This window comes from Camellia sinensis, chromosome 10 (assembly GCF_055761805.1).
Source record: "Camellia sinensis isolate YWXY chromosome 10, ASM5576180v1, whole genome shotgun sequence".
In the NCBI taxonomy this organism is placed as follows: domain Eukaryota; kingdom Viridiplantae; phylum Streptophyta; class Magnoliopsida; order Ericales; family Theaceae; genus Camellia; species Camellia sinensis.
Window position 1 is genome coordinate 135,113,211 of NC_138970.1, and position 20,928 is coordinate 135,134,138.

Consider the following 20,928-nt stretch of genomic DNA (forward strand, 5'->3'; position numbering starts at 1 on the left):
AGGTAGAACCAGCGAAATCCTGGAAAGATGCACTTCTTTCCCCTATCACCCAAGGGGCTCCGGAGCGAAAGCTCTTGACTGTCCCGAAGGTAACTGGTGTGACGAAGAAGATTATGTGAAAGCGTTAAAGCAATACGCAATCGTGAGGGCCACAGCCAGAACGAAGAGCTTTCTAATTCAGGCAAAAGAGGCTAATTAGTTTGCAACTACAACTTTTGTTGCAGCTTCAACGGGGGCAACAAAAAATGTTGTGGCCCAACTACTCAAAAGGGTAGAAGACTCCATTAAAATGGTGGAGTTTGCCCAAAAGAAAGCATCTGCTGAAAACATGGCCATCATTAGGGCCATTGGGAGGAGGGTAATGACCCAAACTCCTGTTGATGGAAAAAAGGCCCCTGTTATTGAAAAAACAGTTTCGGCCTACGAATCGATAGTTCTGTTCAGAGCACAAAATCGGTCAAACCAAATCTCAGTCAACTCTCAGGAGCCAAAAGAACACTCGTTAGCTCGACAGGGTTCGAATAAGGAACACTCGTTGGCTCGATGGGGTTCGAATAAGGAACACCCGTTGGCCCGACAGAATAAGGAACACTCGTTGGCCCGTCAAGGTTCGAATAAGGAACACCTGTTGGCCCAACGAGATTTGAATCAACATCAATTGGTCCGCTCTAAAAATGTAGGGACTGTTTTGAAAATTCATGAGGAATTTGCAAAAACGCAAACGGTTCCTTCTATGCTCCTAGGGGCTCGACTTGATATGTCATCCGGTCCAGTTTCGAAAAGACAAAGGCGAAGAAGAAATAAGTCCTTAAAGAAACTGAAACTAAGAACAGTGACAACAAATGTTATAGGAGCTATTGAAAGGGCTCTCTCGAAAGATGAACCCCCAAAACAAATTGAAAGTCCTGTCTTTGTTGGAAAATCCAAGGTGGAGGAGGGTAAGCAACGCTTGAGAAATATTTCTACTTTGGTTGAACTATCTATGGAGGGAATAAGAAAAGGGCCTGTAACAAGGTCCATAACCCATCAGGCTCGAAACAAAGCATCGCAGTTAGATGCTTCAAATATGAGTAATGTTGTGGGGGTTGATAATCCTTTATACGAACAAGATGATTCTATCTCGTTTGTTTCAACGAATATTGGAAACAATGAATTGAAAGATATCAACAAAGTCGCAGTTATGATGACTGAGGTTGAGAAAGAAAGTGAAAATTCGCAGGTCCAACAAGACCAAGGTCTCAAAGAAAAAGTGGTGGCCTACAAGAACAACTTGAGAGAAGAGAACGGGAAATGGCTGCTATGTTGGAGCAAATGCAACAGTTGCAGGCCCAAATGACATGACCAGGACGTGCACCCAAACAAATGACAAAACAAATGACACAACCTGTTGTGGGGACATCTGTAGGCATACAAAGTACACTAGCCCCAGGGAGCAATGGTCCTTGTTACTCTGATCTGACCAGTGGTGGTATGAATCCAACGCTCATGGCCATGATTGATGATATGGTGAGGAGACAAGTAAAGAAAGTCAAAGAAAAAGATGATGAGAACTTTTGAATAATTACAAAACCTTACCCAGCATGGGTAGATGCTGTTCCATTCCCTTCTGGTTTTTCCCAACTAGATTTCAAAATGTTTGATGGAACAGGAAATCCAAGACAACATGTGGCTCATTTTCGTTCAAGGTGTGGGCCAATAGCCCAGAATGAGGCCCTGTGCCTGCAACTATTTGTTCAATCACTTGAAAGTTCTGCATTTACTTGGTATGTAACCTTCCTGAGGGATCAATCCTAAATTGGGATTCCATGGTGAAGGAGTTCCTTAAACAGTTCTGCAATACACAAAGGTGAGTTGGAGTACCAGAACTGATTGAGACCAAGCAACGTGACAATGAGTCTATTATAGATTTCATTGCAATATAACGCGCTTTGACATTTGATTATCCTCAAAAGTTTACACAATTAGAGTTAATTCGGATGTACCTCAACAACTTCCGACATGAGCTCTCTATGGCTCTTATGGCTCAAACTTTTGAAGGATTCAATGATCTATGCACTAAAGCTCATGATATGGAGCTGCATCTAGCTAAACGAAGGAGGCCTAGGGCCGTTGAAAGGGTTGAGTCCTCGACTGCAGCTACAATCGAAACTAGAAAGAAGGGTCCCGTTGTAGTAGGGGCTAAAAAGCCCAAGGAATTTAAAAAGGTGACTATGAAAGAGAGGTTGGAGAAGAAATATTCTTTCATGGATGATCTGGTTGAAGACCTATTTGAAGATCTGTTAGAGCAAATGTTGATTGCTCTCCCTGAGGTGAAAAGACCACATGAGTTAGGAAAGACCAACGATCCAAAGTATTGCCCTGCCCCTACCATCGTTTGATTAGCCATTCGATAAAAGAGTGCTTTGTTCTGAAAGATAAAATTCAGAAACTTTTGGACTCTAAGATTATCGAGCTCCCTCCTCAAGAGAAAGCATCTGCTAACCCAATCACTATTGACAATGATAATGAAGGTGAATGGGTTGTTTATCAGTCAAGAAGCATGAAGAAAAAACAAAATGCCACAGTGAAAGCTAGAAATGTGGTTGAGTCAACAACACAAGGGCCAAAAGTTTCCAAAAAGCAAAAACCAAAAGTTTCTAGGAAACAGAAAAAAGCCAAAGTAAGAGGAAAGAAAAGAAGAACCCAAAAAAGGAAAAAAGGGAGAAATTGGTCCCTGATGAGCAGTTAAAGCAATGCCCCCTTGCCCAGTCACATTAGAGGAATTTCTACCTTCAAAATTTCAATCTGTGGAATTGCAGACATACTTTGATAAAAGGAGGGAGGAAAAGTTTACTTTGGCCACTTGCTTAACCATCATTGTTTTGAGTGATGACGAGGAAGATGAGGGTGAAGTTGGTTCAAAAGTTAGGGAAGGAGATTGCATTACATCTCCTATCTGCATACTTTACTCACCAAAGTATACACCAACTTCTCCAGAATACACACCAGCCTCACCATAGTATACACCAGCTTCTCTAGAATACACACCAGCCTCTCTAGAATATACACTAGCTTCTCCAAAGTATACACCAGAAACCTTTTCTCCAGAGTATTCGACAGTACTACCAATGTACTATCAAAGCACTCCAGAATATGTAAGGGGAACAAAACAAGGAGACACTGGGTGTAGGTCCGACTCTGAGCTTGTGAAAAAGGCGAAAAAACGACTACACTTCAAGGATGATGAAGTGAATGGCAGGTCTAAGTCGGATGATGAAGTATGGAAGCATTCAAGTAAACAAGCAAAGTCATCTCAAGTTGAGGATCCTAATGAAGATTGGGAACTTGACTTTTCACCTGATGGTTCACCATATACATCCCCAACTAGGACATACGATGGAGAAAGTGTATCAAGTGACCACTTTGACTTTCCTTGTAATGTCATCACTGTGGATATAAATTTTAAAGAACAAGAAATACATATCATTCGCAATCCAGGTGATGATGAGAAAGCAAAAATTGAAGCTAGAAGGGAAGCGGAACATCAAGCAAAAGTAATAGTCTCTTTGAAAGATGAGGGTTTTGAAGCCCATCAAAATTTGATTATTGAAAGAAATCAAATTTCTGGACACCCTTTCCCTAATTGGGTCGAATGGGTTCAGTTCCCACGAGGATATGCAGTACCTCGTTTTCCTTTATATAATGGGACAGGTTGTCCAAGGCGCCATTTGGTTTGTTTCCTTGCACAATGTGGAAACACAGTAAAAAGTCAGGCGTTACTTCTACGGCAGTTCGTTCTTTCTTTGGAAGGATGGGCAGCAGATTGGTACTTCAGCCTGCCACCTAATTCAATCCCAGATTGGGACAACATGGCTGATCAATTCTATAGGACATTTTATAAACCATGGCCAATAGAAATTGAGATGTCAGAACATTTGGATGACGAAGGTACATCTTCTCAAACATATGATTTCATAGAAGGCACAATTGAGGAGAAGATTGAAACTGCCCTTGACCTTCGAGAGATGGGCACTTATCGCCCAAGGGATTTGTTCCCTTTATGAGTAGAGCAAACACCATTTCCTGAAGGATACGAACTTCCAAATTTTGTCCTATATGAGGGGTATGGAGATCCTCAAAAACATATTAGGCATTTTTTGAAACAGTGTGGGGAAACAGCTCAAAATCAAGCACTGTCTAAAACAATTCCCCCTTTCCTTAGAGGGGATCGCCTTTGACTGGTATTGCTCCCTCAATGAAGTCGTGGTGCCTAGTTGGGAGGCCATGAAGAATGGTTTTAAAGAATCTCAATGCTTTTATAGGCGTGACTCCCAGTACCTAAGAAATGGGAGAAGAATGTAGCTCCAGGAAGATGGAGAAGTGATTGATGATGATGATCACCCTGCAGCTGGACCAGTTAACATGGTCCAAATAAGTGAGGGAATAAAAGAAGTTGAAGTCAACGAAAAGGCGGTTGCTGAAGTATGCCAGACTTACTTGACCTACCGGACGAAATTACGAAATCCTCAGGATCCTCAAACGTCAGAAGTTCCACAGGTTTTGCTGGAGGAAGAGCAAGTGAAATATGATGTACTAGCTCATCTAAAGAAAATTTCAGCATTGTTGAGCGTATTTGATGCACTGAAAATGTCTCCAGAGCTTCGAAAGTCTTTAATATATGCCCTGTCCAAGCCAGAGGATTTCCACAAAGAAATCGACGGTAGAAATCAAGAGAAGGCAACTACATGCATGGCTATGGTAACCTTTGGTGACAAAGACATGTGTGCTGAAATGACAAATCATAATCGGCCTTTGTTTACCACTGGGCTTATCCATGATGTGAAAATTTCTCGCATTCTGATTGATGGAGGATCTGCGGTAAACCTCCTGCCTCGGAGGGCCTTAAACTTATTAGGGGTTCGAATTTCACAACTTCGCTCAAGTCGTTTGGTCATTCAAGGATTTAATTAGAATGAACAACGCCCAATGGGGAAAATTGAATTGCGAACCAAGTTTGGGGATATTGAAGAAAGCACTGAGTTCTTGGTCATTGATGTAGACACCTCCGACAATGCTTTGTTTGGGAGACCATGGATGCATAATCATCATGCAGTGCCATCAACTTATCACCAATGTATCAAGTACCCGTTGCCTTCACCCAAAAAAGAGGGGACAATTGTGGCTGACAATGATCCATTTGGAGAAGTAGAGGCCTATTATGCTGATGCTCGCTTCTATACAAAGACATCACAAAGAAAGGGAAAAGATGTGAAAATGTCTGAAGATACTCCGAATGTCAAAGAAGCTCTAGAGTCTACTGGAGTTTCAACAAAAAGAACTTTTCGATATGTGCCAAAGTCCGAAAGGCAACTGGGGGCAAAGGCTCTAGCCCCAATAAATCCAATTTTAGATCTTAAGGGTGAGTTCACGTTGCCATTAAGGAGGACAGAATGCACCTATGTGGAGAAATATAATAAAATTGTGGTCCCTTCTAAAGGAAAAGGGTCGAAACCCATCGTATTCCACTCACTTGGAGATGTTGAACAAAAAGTGAAAGTTGAACAAGTGTCAGGAGAAAACATCTCGAGTTTTGAGAAGCCTACTTTCAGTGCAAAAATTACACAGATGCTGGTGAAAGTTGGTTTAGATCCTGAAAAAATACCAAAAACAATGACACCCTTTGACTTTGCATTAACACCTTCGCAGAGGCAGGCTATCCAACAAAGCGGTATTATCACCACTAGGACAGAAGGGTTAGGTTATCGGCGGGATTAGGAAAAATTTTCAGTAAACATGGCTATCACTTAAGATGTGTTGGAAGATGTTAACCAAGATGAAGCTCAACCTGCACCAACAGAATTTGAAACAGGAGGCCAAGCCACCGTGGATGACCTTCGTGAAATAAATCTGGGTGATGAAGGAGAAAACAAACCAACCTTCATTAGTGCAAATTTAAAGGAAGAAGAAGCTCGGCAATATATTTCCTTCTTAAGGGAGTATCGTGACATATTTGCATGGAACTACAGTGAGATGCCTGGTCTTAATCCAGAGATTGCAGTCCATAAACTTGCAATTCACCCTGAGAAACGACTAGTTAAACAGCCTCAGAGGCGAACTCGACCAGAGCTTACAGCCCAAATTGAAGCCGAAGTCGATAAGCTTATCAATGCAGGATTCATCAGGGAAGTCCAATATCCAACCTGGCTAGCAAACATAGTGCCGGTCAAGAAAAAGAATGGTCAAATAAGGGTCTGCATTGATTTCCGTGATCTCAATGAGGCTTGTCCTAAAGATGACTTTCCCTTGCCCATCACTGAGCTTCTTGTAGATGCAACTACTGGGTATGAAACCTTGTCTTTTATGGATGGATACTCAGGATACAATCAAATCCGAATGGCAACTGAAGATGAAGAAATGACTTCATTCAGGACTCCGAGAGGAGTCTTTTGCTATAAGGTAATGCCTTTCGGCCTGAAAAATGCTGGGGCCACGTATCAAAGGGCGATGACTGTAATTTTTGGTGATATGCTCCATGACACCATTGAATGCTATGTTGATGATCTTGTCGTCAAGACAAAGGAGAAGGAAAACCATGCGGAAGATTTGAGAAGAATCTTCGAACGTTTGAGGAGATACAAACTCAAGATGAACCCACTAAAATGTGCATTTGGAGTTTCCTCAAGAAAATTTCTAGGGTTTGTGGTTCGAAACAAAGGGATTGAAATTGACCCTACTAAGATTAAAGCCATGGCTGAAATGCCTCCTCTGCGAAATTTAAGGGAATTGAAGGGGCTACAAGGGAGGTTAGCTTATATCAGAAGATTTATTTCGAACTTTGCTGGTCGATGCTTGGCATTCTCAAGATTGATGAAAAAAGGTGTTCCATTTGAATTGGATCAACAGTGCCAAATGCTTTTAATAGTATTAAGGAGTATCTTTTGAAGCCTCCAGTACTCATGAGCCCAATAAAAGGGAAACCACTCTTGTTGTACATAAGAGCCCTGGATGGTTCGTTAGGGGCACTGTGGGCACAACACAATGAGCATGGTCATACTCTGGTTGGGGCAGAAGTCAATTATTCTCCTATCGAAAAGACATGTCTTGCCTTGGTGTTCGCCTTGCAAAAACTAAAGCACTATGTCCTGGAACACGAAGTCAAGTTGATATCAAGAGCAGACCCCTTGAAATATATACTTTCACGGTCCATACTTTCAGGGAAAATTGCAAAGTGGGCTGTAATTCTCCAACAATTCGCAATTGAATATGTTCCCCAAAGAGCTGTAAAGGGGCAGGCTCTAGCAGATTTTTTAGCAATACATCCTATATCTGATGACTCACCTCTAGTAACTGATTTACCAGATGAAGAAGTTATGCAAGTAGAAATTCAAAAAGGATGGGAGATGTATTTTGATGGAGCTTCAAGGAGTCCAGATGGCAAGAAGCAAGAAAATCCTAAAAACAATAAAGCTGGAATTGGAATTGTGTTTGTGACTCCAGACAATGCTATAATTACCCATTCTTTCGCCTTTAAGTGAAGGATGCTCCAATGATGAGGCAAAATATGAAGCTATAATTGTTGGATTAGAATTGGCATTACAAATTCCTATTGAAAAACTCTCAATTTATGGAGATTCGGAACTGGTGGTAACGCAACTCCGTAGAGAATACATTGTTAAGAAAACAAGTCTCATCTCGTATCATGAAAGGGATGATCAATTGCTTTCGCAATTCAGGAAAACACATATTTTCCACGTGAAGAGAAGAACAAATGCTCGAGCTGATTCACTTGCAAGTTTGGCTGCATCACTCATCCTACCAGATAGCAAAACAATTACTATCACGGTAGGTGAAAGAAGGGTGTTACAACCTTTAAAAGAAGTTTCTGACTTAGTTCTTATCTTGGTCGTCACCACGAAAGGAGAAAACGAGGAGGATTGGCGGGAACCATTCATAGCTCGCCTCCAACATGGTAGGCTACCTGAAGATAAAATAAAAAGAATTGAAGTGAGACGTAGGGCTACCAAATTCGTCTCGTGGAAGGATGGGTTATACAAAAGGTCTTTGGATGGAATGTTCATGCGGTGCATAGCCAAGGAGCGTATTCAAGAGGTAATGGCAGAAATACATGCAGGTGTATGTGGGGCACACCAAAGTGGTCATAAATTACATATGCAGCTAAAACGGTTGGGATACTATTGGCCGACTATGATTGCAGATTGCATAGGTTATGCTCGAAGATGCCAAGTCTGCCAATTCCATGGGAACTTTCTCTACAAACCCCCAGAGCCTTTACATTTAACAACTTGTTCTTGGCCATTTGCAGCATGGGGTATGGACATTATTGGTCCTTTTGTACCTCCATCTTCAGCAGGATATCGATACATCCTAGCTGCAACTGACTATTTCTCAAAATGGGCAGAGGCAGTGGCTTTAAAGGATAGAAAAAGCACAGTTGTCTCTGAGGCCTCGTTTGGCAAGAGGCTATTTTAGTCAATTAGCCAAAAAGTTACTAAATTAGCCAAAAAGCCAACAACCCATACCAAAAAGTCAAAGATTCTCTTTTCTCTCTACTTTTTGCGCATCTTTTCGTAATTAGCCAAAAAGTCATCCCAAACATACAAGTTTTTTTTACCTACCTTTTTAGCTAAAGAGCCAAAAAGTTACTAAATTAGCCTGTTCCCAAACGAGGCCTGAGTTCATCCGAACCCATATCATTTACAGGTTCCGGATTCCAAAAAGTATCATCGTGGATAATGGACAGCCATTCAGGAGAGATGCTTTGAACAAGTTATTTGCCAAGTACAAAATCAAAAACAACCATTCATCAAGATATCATGCACCTGCCAATGGTTTGGCAGAAGCTTTCAACAAGACATTATGCAAAATTCTCAAGAAGATGGTGGATAAGAACAAAAGAGCTTGGCACGAAAAGTTACAAGAAGCTTTATGGGCTTATCGGACTTCGCACAGAACTCCTACTCAAGCAACCCCTTATTCATTGGTTTTTGGAGAAGCCGTGTTACCACTTGAGGTTCAAATACCATCATTGCGAGTTGCAATACAAGAGTCCTTAACAGAAGATAAAAGTGCAAGAGTGAGGTTGGCTGAGCTCGAGACCCTGGATGAAAGAAGGTTGTATGCTCAACAGAACTTGGAGATCTACCAACAAAGGATGGCAAATGCATTCAATAAAAGAGTGAGGCTTCGTTCCTTTAAAAAGGGAGACTTGGTACTAATGGTTAGAACACCCATAGTAGTCTCACGAAGAACCAAAGCTTGGGCCCAAATGGGAAGGACCTTATGTGATTGAGAAGGTTTATTCTAATGGGGCCTATTTGTTGATAATGATGGATGGTGATAGAATCATTCCCCCAACCAATGCAAGGTTCTTGAAGAGATATTACCCTTAAGAAAGCCTGCTAGGTTGAAAACCCGAAAGGGCGGCCTAGGCAAAAAAAAAAACCACCAACGGTATAGTATGTGGTTAAACTGCTAAAATATCCCACCGAAATCTAAGATGGTAAAACATTGGATACTCCTGCCCCGCAAGAGTATAAACTATGTACGGCCAAACAAAAGTCGAATACCACCAACGATATTGTATGTGGTTAAACTGCTAAAATATCCCACCGAAATCTAAGGTGGTAAAACATTGGATACTCCTGGCTTGCAAGAGTATAAACTGTGTACGGCCAAACAAAAGTCAAAAACCACCAACGGTATTGTATGTGGTTAAACTGCTAAAATATCCCATCGAAATCTAAGGTGGTAAAACATTGGATACTCCTGGCCAACAAGAGTATAAACTGTGAACGGCTAAAATAAGACAAATCAATTTATTGTATTGAGAAATTTCATATAACAAATAAATCTATCACTGAGCGAAATTTCATAAATACATTATGTTCGGATGAATAATAAAATAAAAGTGCATTCACTCATTAAGAGAAGCCTTGGCCCTTTCAAAAGCACGTTCCACAACACTGTGTTGTCCATTCTTCTTCTTGTGTTGGCTCAAAACATTCAGAGCAGTTTGCACGTCTTCTTCTGATTTAGAAACACTCTTGGAAACTTGTGCAAAATCACACATAAAGGATGCATGTTCCGCTTGGGTGGATGACAATTCCTCTTCAAGTTGTTTGAGTAACTCTTTTGTTTGAATAATCCTTTGATTAAGACCCGCAATGTGCTCATCCGACTTGATAATTGAAGCAGACAACTGTTCATGTTCGCCAGAAACTTTGTCGAAATGAAGCTTCTTCTCATAGTATTGGGCCTCAAATTATGCAGTAGACAAGTTTGAAGAATCTGCAAGTTGGGTTTTCAAAGCAAAGCATCCAAGAAATATCTTCACCTTCTCATAAAAGGAGGTGAAGCCTACACACAAACTCTCAAGCCATTGAGGTGACGGACACATTCACTACTAATGGCGATGAATAGGTAAAGGGTTCCAAACCCAAGAATTGTATTTTGTATTTGAGGGTTCAAAGCCCATAATAATTTCAATAAAATATTTATTTTTCTTAAATTGTCTTTTGTTGTTTATTTTATTCTTCATTAATCGGAGGTTTCATTTGTATGAAAATGTGTAATTAACGATCTGAAATACAGATCGGAAATAAGAACCTGCTATTCAAATAATCAACACTATTTAGTCCAAAGACTAAACAGTGAACATTTGTAACATAAAATTTGGAAATGTGTTGAAACACTTCATGTTTTAAAATTTGTGTCTACATGAACCAAAAGCCCACCACCATGGCCATCTCTTCCCCTCTCCTGCCTCCCTCATTCTCTCTCATTAAAACTCTCACAAAACCACCCCAAGCTCCCATATCACAAGCTCCACCAAACCCGTCACCACCATCCCCACCATTTTCATTCAAAACCTTGACCTCCCATCCCTTCACGACAACACCTCCCACCACCTCACCGAAACCACCTCCCTCTTTGTCAACTGCCATAATCATCCTCTTCCCTCCATCACAGATCATCTCTCCTCTCTTCTCTCCCCTCCCCCATCACAGACCTCCCATTTCCCCTATCCTTCATCTCCCTTGCCTAACACCACTTCACAACCACCTTTCCCTTCCCCTTCTCTCTCCAATCAATCTCTGCCATTAGGATTTTATTTTCATTTTCATTTTGCGTATGGTTTGATTTGATTGGGTTTGGGTTTGGTATTGATTTGTGTAATTGATTTTGACTTGAGCTTGATTTTGTTAGCCAATGGTTTGGGGTAGCGAAGGTGAACGAGGGAAAGGTTAAGGGTGAGGTGCGGCTAGGAATGGAAAGGAGTTAGTTGGGGATAGAAGGGGAAGGTGGCAATTGGGGGTATGCGAAGATGGAGGTGGGGGTGGAAAGGGAAAGGTAGCGGCGTGGTGGGGGTGGGTGAACGTGGTTGTTGGGAATAGAAGGTGGAAGATGACAATGGAGGTAGTGGGAGGTGGGAAATATGAAAAGAGGGAAATAACGGCACCACGGAAAATAGATAAATGATTAAAAGGTAAAAAGGTCATTTAATCATTTTTGTTAACCCTGTCAATCGATAAACACTGACAAGGGGAGTTTGTTTAATTTACAAAGCATTAGGGAAGAATTTGTATTAAAAGCAAACCTTCAAGGATGTTAAATATAATTTACCCTTAACTAAACTATGGAAGTAAAATTCTCAATCTGAAATGTACTTTTGAAGTAATCTTTTTTAACATAAAATAACTTACTCCCATTTTTAAAAATTAAAAAAAAAAAAAATGTAACAAGCAATCACCCAGTATGATCAATGACACAAGCCAAGCAACATTCATTGTCGCGGAGTAAGCTTTTCTATCATTTTTGTAGAGTATGTTGTTTTCAATTCTAGCAACTCTTTTACAAAACAATTATAGCCTTATTTTTCTTTTGGTTGTTATGCCATCCATTACTATTCTTTACCAAGTATCAATGAGCCTTTTAACTCTAATGCTAAAACAAATTACATTTCAAGAGAAATCTTCTAGGAAGAATTTATTAAAAGCATTCATGCTTAACCTTAGAGAGGAGAGGACCATTATTTGATATTTAGCAATGTGAAAGGACAACTTTCTTTTAAAATCTTATATTTTCCCTTATTTTTTTCAATAGATAGTACAAATAAAACCTTAAGGAACTAGAAAATGAACAAAGTTGACTAGTAGAAATTTATATTTTATATAAATAGATAGATATATCTTAAAACGGAATTAACATGGAAAACACTCAAATTAACATAAAATGTGAAGTAGTTTTATTAAAAGATTTTAGTGGTTCAACCAGACAATCTACTCAAATAATCAAAGTTTCAAAAGGCTTCATTGAGGCTCGCCTCCAAGCGAGGCTAAGGTAAAACACATCACAACTTCGATTTTCAGGCTATACTTCCCAAAGGCTTGCGCATCACAATTTGAGACATGTGCCTTAGTTGTGCTTTGTACACCTTTTGCACATAAGCACATAAAAAGCCTTGTCTGAGGCTCTTGTTAAACTTAGTCTAGTAGATGATTTAAACAAAAAAATAAAAAAATAACTATTTTTGGAACTATATTATGTAGAAAAATTAAGTACTTGACCAATCAAGAAAAAATACAAAGCTAATGCTCAAGTGAAAAGTTCAATTACTAAATTAAAAAATGTCAATTTCACTTTCAATAAGGGAAGTGAAATATTCAACATCTTGAGCAGAAAAGTACTTAGACCTTTATATTTAATTTTTATTATTTACTAAATATAAAAAATGAAAATTCAACATGCTTATGCATCAACGCCTTAAAGGCTTACGGCTCACCTCATGAGGGTTAAAATGCCTCACATTACGCATTCGCCTTTAAAAATTTTGCACATAATATTTTACCAAATGAACTAATACCGTGTACTATCTCCAAAAAATGAATAAATTTACCATAATGGACTCCACTTCCCCAAAGAAGAAACAAACAAAAAGGTATAAAGATCATACCCTTCAGCAATCGCAGTTTTCCCTACACCAGGCTCACCAATAATGACAGGATTATTCTTTGTTCTACGAGATAATATTTGGATGCACCGCCTTATTTCATCATCCCGACCTATAACTGGATCAAGTTTTCCACGCCTAGCCATCTCAGTCAAGTCAGTCCCATATTTCTCAAGTGCCTCATACTTGCCTTCAGGATCTAAATAAAACATCATTTGTGTAAGTAGACCACAAGTTAGCAAAGAACCTTTGCAAGCACAGATGATCATAACTCAAATATAGTGGGAGATAAAGAAAGAAATAGAAACAAATACATCGCACATGCTTATGCAGCTTAAATTTTATATAGGAAGTACAAGAATATGAAATAAGCAATGAATAAAGAGTCAATTCTACATAAAGGAGAGAAAATCATTTAAACAAATACATTCCTTTGCTAGAAAACCTATTCATTCATTTTTCATGCTTGAAAAACTATATAAACAAAGATACAACTTCAGAACTAAATGTTTAAGAACTGCAAAATTGACCAATTATCTTCTCTTTTTTATTTTTTATTTTTATTTTTTTATTTTATTTTATTTTTTTTAAACTAATATTCCTAGCAAAGTTATCCAATTTGAGATGGGAGATTGGCTACTTCAGTAGCATTTGGTAGAGTTTTAAAACTATGATTTGAGAATAGAGTTGTATTTTGAGTTTGTGAGTTTTGAAATTATGATTTTAGTGTGGAAAATTTGTTTGGTTATAAGTTTTGAAAAGAGTTTTGAATTGAGTTTGAAATTTTTAATGTGACATGATATTTGATTCAAAAACTTACAACTCATAACCAAACACACAATCTAAAATTCTATTCAAAGCTCATAAAAAATTTAAAACAATTCCAAAAATATTTTTTTTTATCTAAAATATAAAAATAACATGTGCCAAAAAAAAAAAAAAAAACACGAAGACTGTTCCAATCAACCGGCCGGACGTCCGAGAGGATGACCGGATAGATGTGTTTTCGAAATGGGAGTGGAATCCATTTTTGAAAACTCTAACCAAACACCACACTCAAACCAAAAGGTGGAATCAACTTTCGAAAGCTGCACCAAACAGAGCCTTCATTTCTCCAAGAGTGGCATCTATGTTATATTTATCCATAGTTGTCAAGTCAAGAATCGTATGGTCGATCAAAATTATAACGTTGTGAATTGTGAATCATACCAGGAATCGAGAATCATTAAGATTCAATACAAACTATAAAAAATATATATATATATATTAAATAATCATATATATAATAATTATTAATAATAATAATTATTATTATTATTATAAATTGATTTTGGTACATGTTATAAAATAATTCTTATATAAGGACATGATTACACCGTCTAATTGAGAAGGCATTGTCTTTATAGCAACAAATATGGGTCCAAATAGGATCCAACCATAAAATTATTCAAAAATCATAATATAATCTCTCTTGGCATACAAAAAATAGACCTAGGAACCCTATATAGAATATATTAAGAGGAAAGAATTAAGTGGAATCCTTTTTTTTTAAATTCAAGAATTAAGTGGAATCCTTTTTTTTTAAAATTCAAAACACTTTAAAAGAAGTGTATGCTTATTGTTTAAAACAAGTTTTAAAACAATAGTTTTTGAACCATTAGGTTTGATTGACCTGACCCATGTAATAACCAAACATATTTATTTCACTAAATAGCCATAGATAATTCATGGGTTCAAGTAATATTAACCTTAAACATCTTTAGGAAATGTATCATTTGAAAAAAAAAAAAAAAATGAGGAAAAAAGGTTATGAACATGGTGGGTTTGACTAGATCAGATTGAATCCTATTAAAAACCCTCTGACCACCAAAATAACAACAAATCATACATAGGTATTGGTTATTTTCATAATAAATATGTCACTCGACTATTTTTAAATAATAATAAAATAAATAAATAAAGTAAAAAAGGGTCAAAATTTATTGGACACAATACTTTCAAAAATCACATGAATCGTAACTAGTAAATTGAATCAAGAATCAGTTGTGAATCGTGCGATTCACCATAGATATTCTTTCTATGATTCTTGCTTTTTTATGTTTCTAACTTCAATATGCTTTGCGTTAAAAAACTTAATAGAATTATTTGCAAATTCCAAGTCTCAAATGATTTTTTTCCCCATGCTTATACTTGTAGAATAGAAATGCATATAACCATGAGAATACAAGAGATCAAGTTTGTACTTTGATCTGTTACTCTCTGACTGCCACGAACAGCCTGAACAGCATCCTTCAAAGCCGTCTCACTAAGCTGCAGGTTCTTGAATAATTGCAGGCCAAACCTCTTATCTGAATAGAATGCCAACACTAAATGCTCCACAGACACAAAGGCATCTCCCATTTCTTTCATATTCTTTCTTGCATTGTCCAAAAGGGAACTGAGATGCGAGCCCAATATAGGACCACTAGTGTCACCCACCACCTGCCACAGAAATAGATGACCATATTTCCAAAGCAACTAGCTTTTGAAAACCATTCATGTGCATACCTTTGGTTGTTGAGATATAAAATCATTTGTAGCTTGCAGAAGTGATGTGTTGTCAAGACCAGCCTTTGCGAAAATTCTCCGAGCCAAGCCATCCTTCTGCTCTAAAAGGGCTTTCATTAAATGCTCAGACTCCACCAGTTGCTGTTTCAAAGCTTGTGCTGCTTCCACAGCACCAATGATTCCCTCCCATGCCATTTCAGTGAACTCTGAATTATTGATCTGATAAAGGAATTGTTAAGCACATACAAAAGGATTAGAAAAATATGTTGCATCTCACTGTTAGAAAAGAAAAATCTCTGGGGAACGCAAATGGAAGAACGAAAAGAAGATCAGAAATCAACCCAAGGAAAAATTTACAAGAAGCATATTCGATTTGATGAGGTTTTTATGACTGAATACATGCAGCATAGACACTAAAAGTAGAGAATTCATTAAATTGAGTTGGAATATGACATTGATCTTGTTGAGTCCATTCTCAAAAAGCACAATCAAAACTCTCAAGCAAGCATTCTTATTATCAATTCTCAAATGACTATGATCTTGGAACAGCAACAAATCTAGTCTTTTGGGGCTGATTTTAATTGGATTTTATGGTTGCAATTGCAATAAGAATATAGGGGACAAGTACGGTTTGTTTAGGGTAATAAATAGATAAGAGTTAAAGCATGAAAATATGGGATTTTAGCACTGTTTAGGGGCTGCTATGAAGCTGTGAACAGTAATTCGTGAAGAGTAAACTAAAACAGAAAAGAAGAAGAAAGAAGAAAGAAGAAAGATAGGTCTAAGCGTCACACCCAGATTCCATAGGATCACACTTAGGGTTTGATTGCATCACACAATCCATGAAGAAGGTTCAAAGCCCTCAAATTTTTATAAAATATTAACTCAATTGAATTAAAAGCATTACATGACTTTATATAGACTTTAGAGACTTCCTCAACCAACTAGACCTAAAAATAGAAACTGTTATAATATTTTAGACTTTCAAAACTAATTTAAGACCAAAGAAGAAACATAAAACTCAATTAAATAACTTGACCCCCAAGATGACCCATGGGCGACTCCTATAACCCATGACAACAACAATAAAAATTACCAAAATACCCTTAACTTAAAAATTCTAGAAAACATAAAAATAATCATAAAATAAGACTCTAATAATACTAGAAACATTATTATATAAAATTCCTATCAGTTTCACTTTAAAATCATGTCAATTTTCAAATATTGCCACTTCTTTGAATTTACTCTTTCATGAGATTTTTAGAGCATTTCCAACGGTGCATCAAATTTTTCATCAAATTTGAGTAAAACTTGGAGTAAAAGTTTCATTTGATATCAAGTGCTCCAATGAAAACATTTGAAACTTCATCAGAACACTGGTTGACCCTGGTAGATGTCTAGCTGGTCGGCCGACCAGTGTGAATTTTTCACAAATTTTTGATTTGAGGTGGTCATCCAAGGGGTCGACCGATCAGCGTAATTTTTTCACAAATTTTTGCCTTGAAGTGGTCATCCGAGGATATCTGGAGGGATATCTAGTGGTGAAAATCAAACGGCTACGAACAGTGATTTGATAAAAAGCACATTGGTCCTCAATTTGATGAAAGAAAAGTAAAATCCTGAATTTGATACCTATTTGATGAAACCGTTGGTGCAGGAAAATGAGTGATTTTTCACAAATTCAAATTTGAGGATAGATTTGAGTAACCATTGGAGATGGTCTTATATTCTATATCAAACACTAATCTTGTTTCTTTCCTAAAGTGGGTATGTATATACTGTCCAAATAAAACTTTTCCTTTTTGAAATCAAAATAAGTTCAAAGGTTCAATAGCAAGAAACAAGATAAGTTGAAATGTCATTTCTTCTTGTTAAGTAAAGCAATTAATTGGGAAATAAAATAAAATAATTGCTTTCTGGAAACATTTCCATCCATCTATGAAGCACAAATACTCCAGAATGGCCCTCGTATGCGTGTTGGATATGTATCAGATACGGATAGGCGTTCGATACGACAGGATACATATCAAATACGGTAAAAAAGTATCTCAAATTTTTTTTTTTAAACTTTTTGAATTTCGGATACATTTGGGATATGCGAGGATACTTCAGGGATACACTTGGGATACTTTCGGAATACGGCGGGACGAAAAAATAATTTTAAAAACTTATAATGGAATCAAAATGTAAAATAACAAAAGTAATCTAAAATAAAACAAAAAATAAAATCAACCAAGCCCTAGCTCAAGGCTCGCAAACAGCAGCAAGGAGGAGGAGGAGGAAGAGGAGGAGTCGATCAAGGTTCGTTCTCTCCCTCTCTCTGTCCCTCTCTCTCACTCGGTCTCTCTGTCCCTCTTGCTCAATCTCACTCACTCTCTCTGTCTCTCCCTCTCGCTCAATCTCACTCACTCTTTCCGTCTCTGACCCCTTTGAATATCTTTTTTTTTTTTTCTTTTTTTTTGCAGTGAAGCTAAAAGGCAATCCTAATCTGAGGTGCATTTACTCTATTCTAGTCCTGTTAAATAGTAACCAAAAATTTACTCTTAATTTTTTTTTCTATACCTGTGTTGCCTCTTTTGCTTAATGTTAATTTATGTTTTTCCCTTCAGTAACTTGTTACAGATTATCTCTTTAAAGATGTAAGAGATTTAATTGAATTGAATTGAATTGCTGAATTTTTTTTTTATGTTCATGCTAAAAGATAACTACATTAATGTTTTGTTTTATTTCTTTACCAAATTTATAAATTTTAGGAAATGAGTTCGGATACGGGAAGTTTAGGTTCAACAAGTGGAACAAGTTGAAGCTATTAACCTTGAAGACCCTTAACTATATAGGAATCTTCCTTTTTTATCAAGTTGTCTTTTGCTTTAGGTTTTGTTTTTATGTAGAGCACACTACTAAAAATTGTAAAAATAATACATTTTACGAACATATTCCCGCCGTGCCCGTATCATAATTTTTCAAATTTTGCCATATCACCGCATCCGTATCCATGCTTCCTAGCCACCCATGCATAATAGGTTCCATCTTCTAATTAATCACTTACAAAAAACCATGTTCAATTGTTCCTTTTTTGTTCTTTTGTTTTTAGACATAATTTCAAGACCCTCAACAAAAACAAAGTTAACTAAACTCCCGAAAACAAAAAAAATTGTTCTCTGGAAACATTTCCAGCCATGCTTAACATGTTTCCATTTTCTAATTAATCATTAAAAAAATCCACCTTCAATTGTACATACCATTTTTTTGTTCTTTTGTTTTTCTGCCATAATTTCAAAGACCAAGGTTAACTGAACTCCTGAAACTCTTCCTCACCAGCAACTATTTGTTGATATGCAGTTGGAGTTGTAACGCCTAACTTAGAAGTTGAGGTTTCAAGCAGGCACATGGTTAATGCAAGGGTATTCTAAAAGCTACCTACAAAAAAGGGGAAAGAAAGAAAGGAAGAACTCCACATGGATGTTCAACAGTTCATATAGAAAATAAAAACACATTAATGGTTGCCTCTAATCAAAAATCCTTCCCATCACCATGTTCCCATTGCAAGAAACTCATAAAATACAGATGAGCTCATGTCGGTGTTACAGCTTACATGCTTTTCAAGTGCGGGTCAAGACTCTCCTTAAAAAATAACAAATTAATGTTTGAAATACCAAACCGGGTGATGCTACAACACACACCATGCATATCATATGGAAGTTATGGCCAAAATTGTGGTTACCCACAAACAATTGTGGTGTTTGGTTATGGACCATTGTGGTGGTAGCATTAGCAAATTGTCAAATCAAAAGATACAAAGCAACGCATTGTGGTGTGTTGACACAACCCCATAGTGCCAACTTTTAGTTATGACTAGAGACCGGTCTATGCCCAAAGTGATATGGGTAATGACAATATTTAGCTATGATCAATGTTTCCAATTCAATTTTTTATATCCAACTGCTGAAATTAAAGATGCATATGTACAATTTTTTTTATGAGGTGTGTATTAGAATTCCCATACCAAATTTCAAATCTTGTCAGCATACAATTATGTGTTGTTTTATATTCATACAAATGTTTGTTTATGGATATATGTATGTTTGTGTCGTATACAACTATGACATTCCTCCAAAAAGAAAATAGTAGTAAACAAAGATTCAGTTAATTTCACTTTCATCCCCTAAACTACAACCATTTTTCTTATTTCATTCATAAACTATAATTTTCGTCTGTTTAATCCCTAAAGTTTCTAATTTTTGTTCATGTGGTCCAACACTGCCTCATTTGATGAGATTTAAACTGTCTAAAATCATACAATAAAACACTCATTTTTCTTACTATTTTGAACAAAATATACCTTACAAACTAATTTAAAGGGTGTTTAGTACCCAATCAAATTCCATCAAATTAAGCTTTAACTGTAATGGATTTGTACAATCATGTCTAATTGGACCACATGAACACAAATCAAAACTAAATATACAAAATTGATAGTTTAAAGACAATTAAAATAAATAAATACATAAAAATTGTGATAGATTAAAAAGTGAAATTAGTCCCAAAGATTTTGTAAACAGGAAATGAAAACAAACAAAAATGCACACAAAATAGAAAAGATAAAGAAAGCTACCTGAGAAGAGTTGACGGCGGTGGAATAAGAGCGTGAGGAATAATACTGGAAGTGAGGAACAACAAATCCTCTGCCATTGAAGGTCGATGATGGTTTCACAACACCAGTATTGATTCGAGGCCGCGTTGAGAAATTCTCCGAACCATTTGCGAGAATTTCAGTGCAGCGAGAGAGTGCGGGTCGAGATTGAGAGAAAGACGAGGGCTTGAGAGCGGAGAGAGCTGACCTTGTGAGCCTCGCAGTGGAGGTCGTCCTGGAGGTAGCCATAGTTGTGCAGAAGTGGAAGCAAAACTAGGGTTTGTAATTCTTTCGTTTCTTTGTTTTGAGGAGAAGAGGTGGTTTATGGAAGTTTGTGTAGGGGGGTTATTCTGTTCTAGTAGAGAAGGGTGGAGAAGCTTGGGGAAGAGGCAAAAAGCATTTGGAAGTTTCTAGGAACTGTGAGGGAGTTTCTGGGTTTCTCTTCTCAGTTGGTGGGTCTCGTTTTTTTGAAAACAGTTTTTTCTTATTTTTCGTGATTTTTGTTTTTAATAATTTTTTTAAATATTTTAAATAACTTTTTTAACTTTTAGATATACCTAATATAAATATATTTAAAAAGTCAAAAATTTGTAAAAAAGCTTTTTACAAATTTACTAAATATCAAAAATATAAAAAAAATATAAGAATTCATTATTTTTTTTTTTGTATTTCAGCAGAACCCAACTGCTTCAATCACCCAAGGAAGCCAACTTCTTACTGTTAATCTTGGAAGCCCAACTTCAAGTTCTTCCAAGCCCAAGACGTCCAAATCTGCTAAGCCCAGCTCTGCTCAGCC

At 37.2% G+C, this 20,928-nt stretch overlaps 1 protein-coding gene across 2 annotated transcripts in view; it reads right to left on the reverse strand.

The window, feature by feature from the left end:
- Positions 1–20,607, reverse strand: part of LOC114290804 (chaperone protein ClpB4, mitochondrial-like) — a 40,656-nt gene extending 20,049 nt beyond the window's left edge. The window contains exons 1-4 of one of the 2 annotated variants that reach the window (XR_014342644.1): positions 20,115–20,568; positions 15,497–15,715; positions 15,193–15,430; positions 12,953–13,148 (exon numbers count right to left, since the gene is read on the reverse strand). Coding sequence is in view for 1 of the 2 variants with exons in the window: in XM_028234781.2 (XP_028090582.2) it covers positions 12,953–13,148; positions 15,193–15,430; positions 15,497–15,715; positions 20,115–20,381 (920 nt within the window). In the remaining variant the exon portion in view is untranslated. Of the gene's footprint in view, positions 1–12,952; positions 13,149–15,192; positions 15,431–15,496; positions 15,716–20,114 lie in introns of both variants that reach the window. The other variant, XM_028234781.2, reaches the window with a different exon arrangement.
- Between the last annotated feature and the right edge of the window lie 321 nt (positions 20,608–20,928).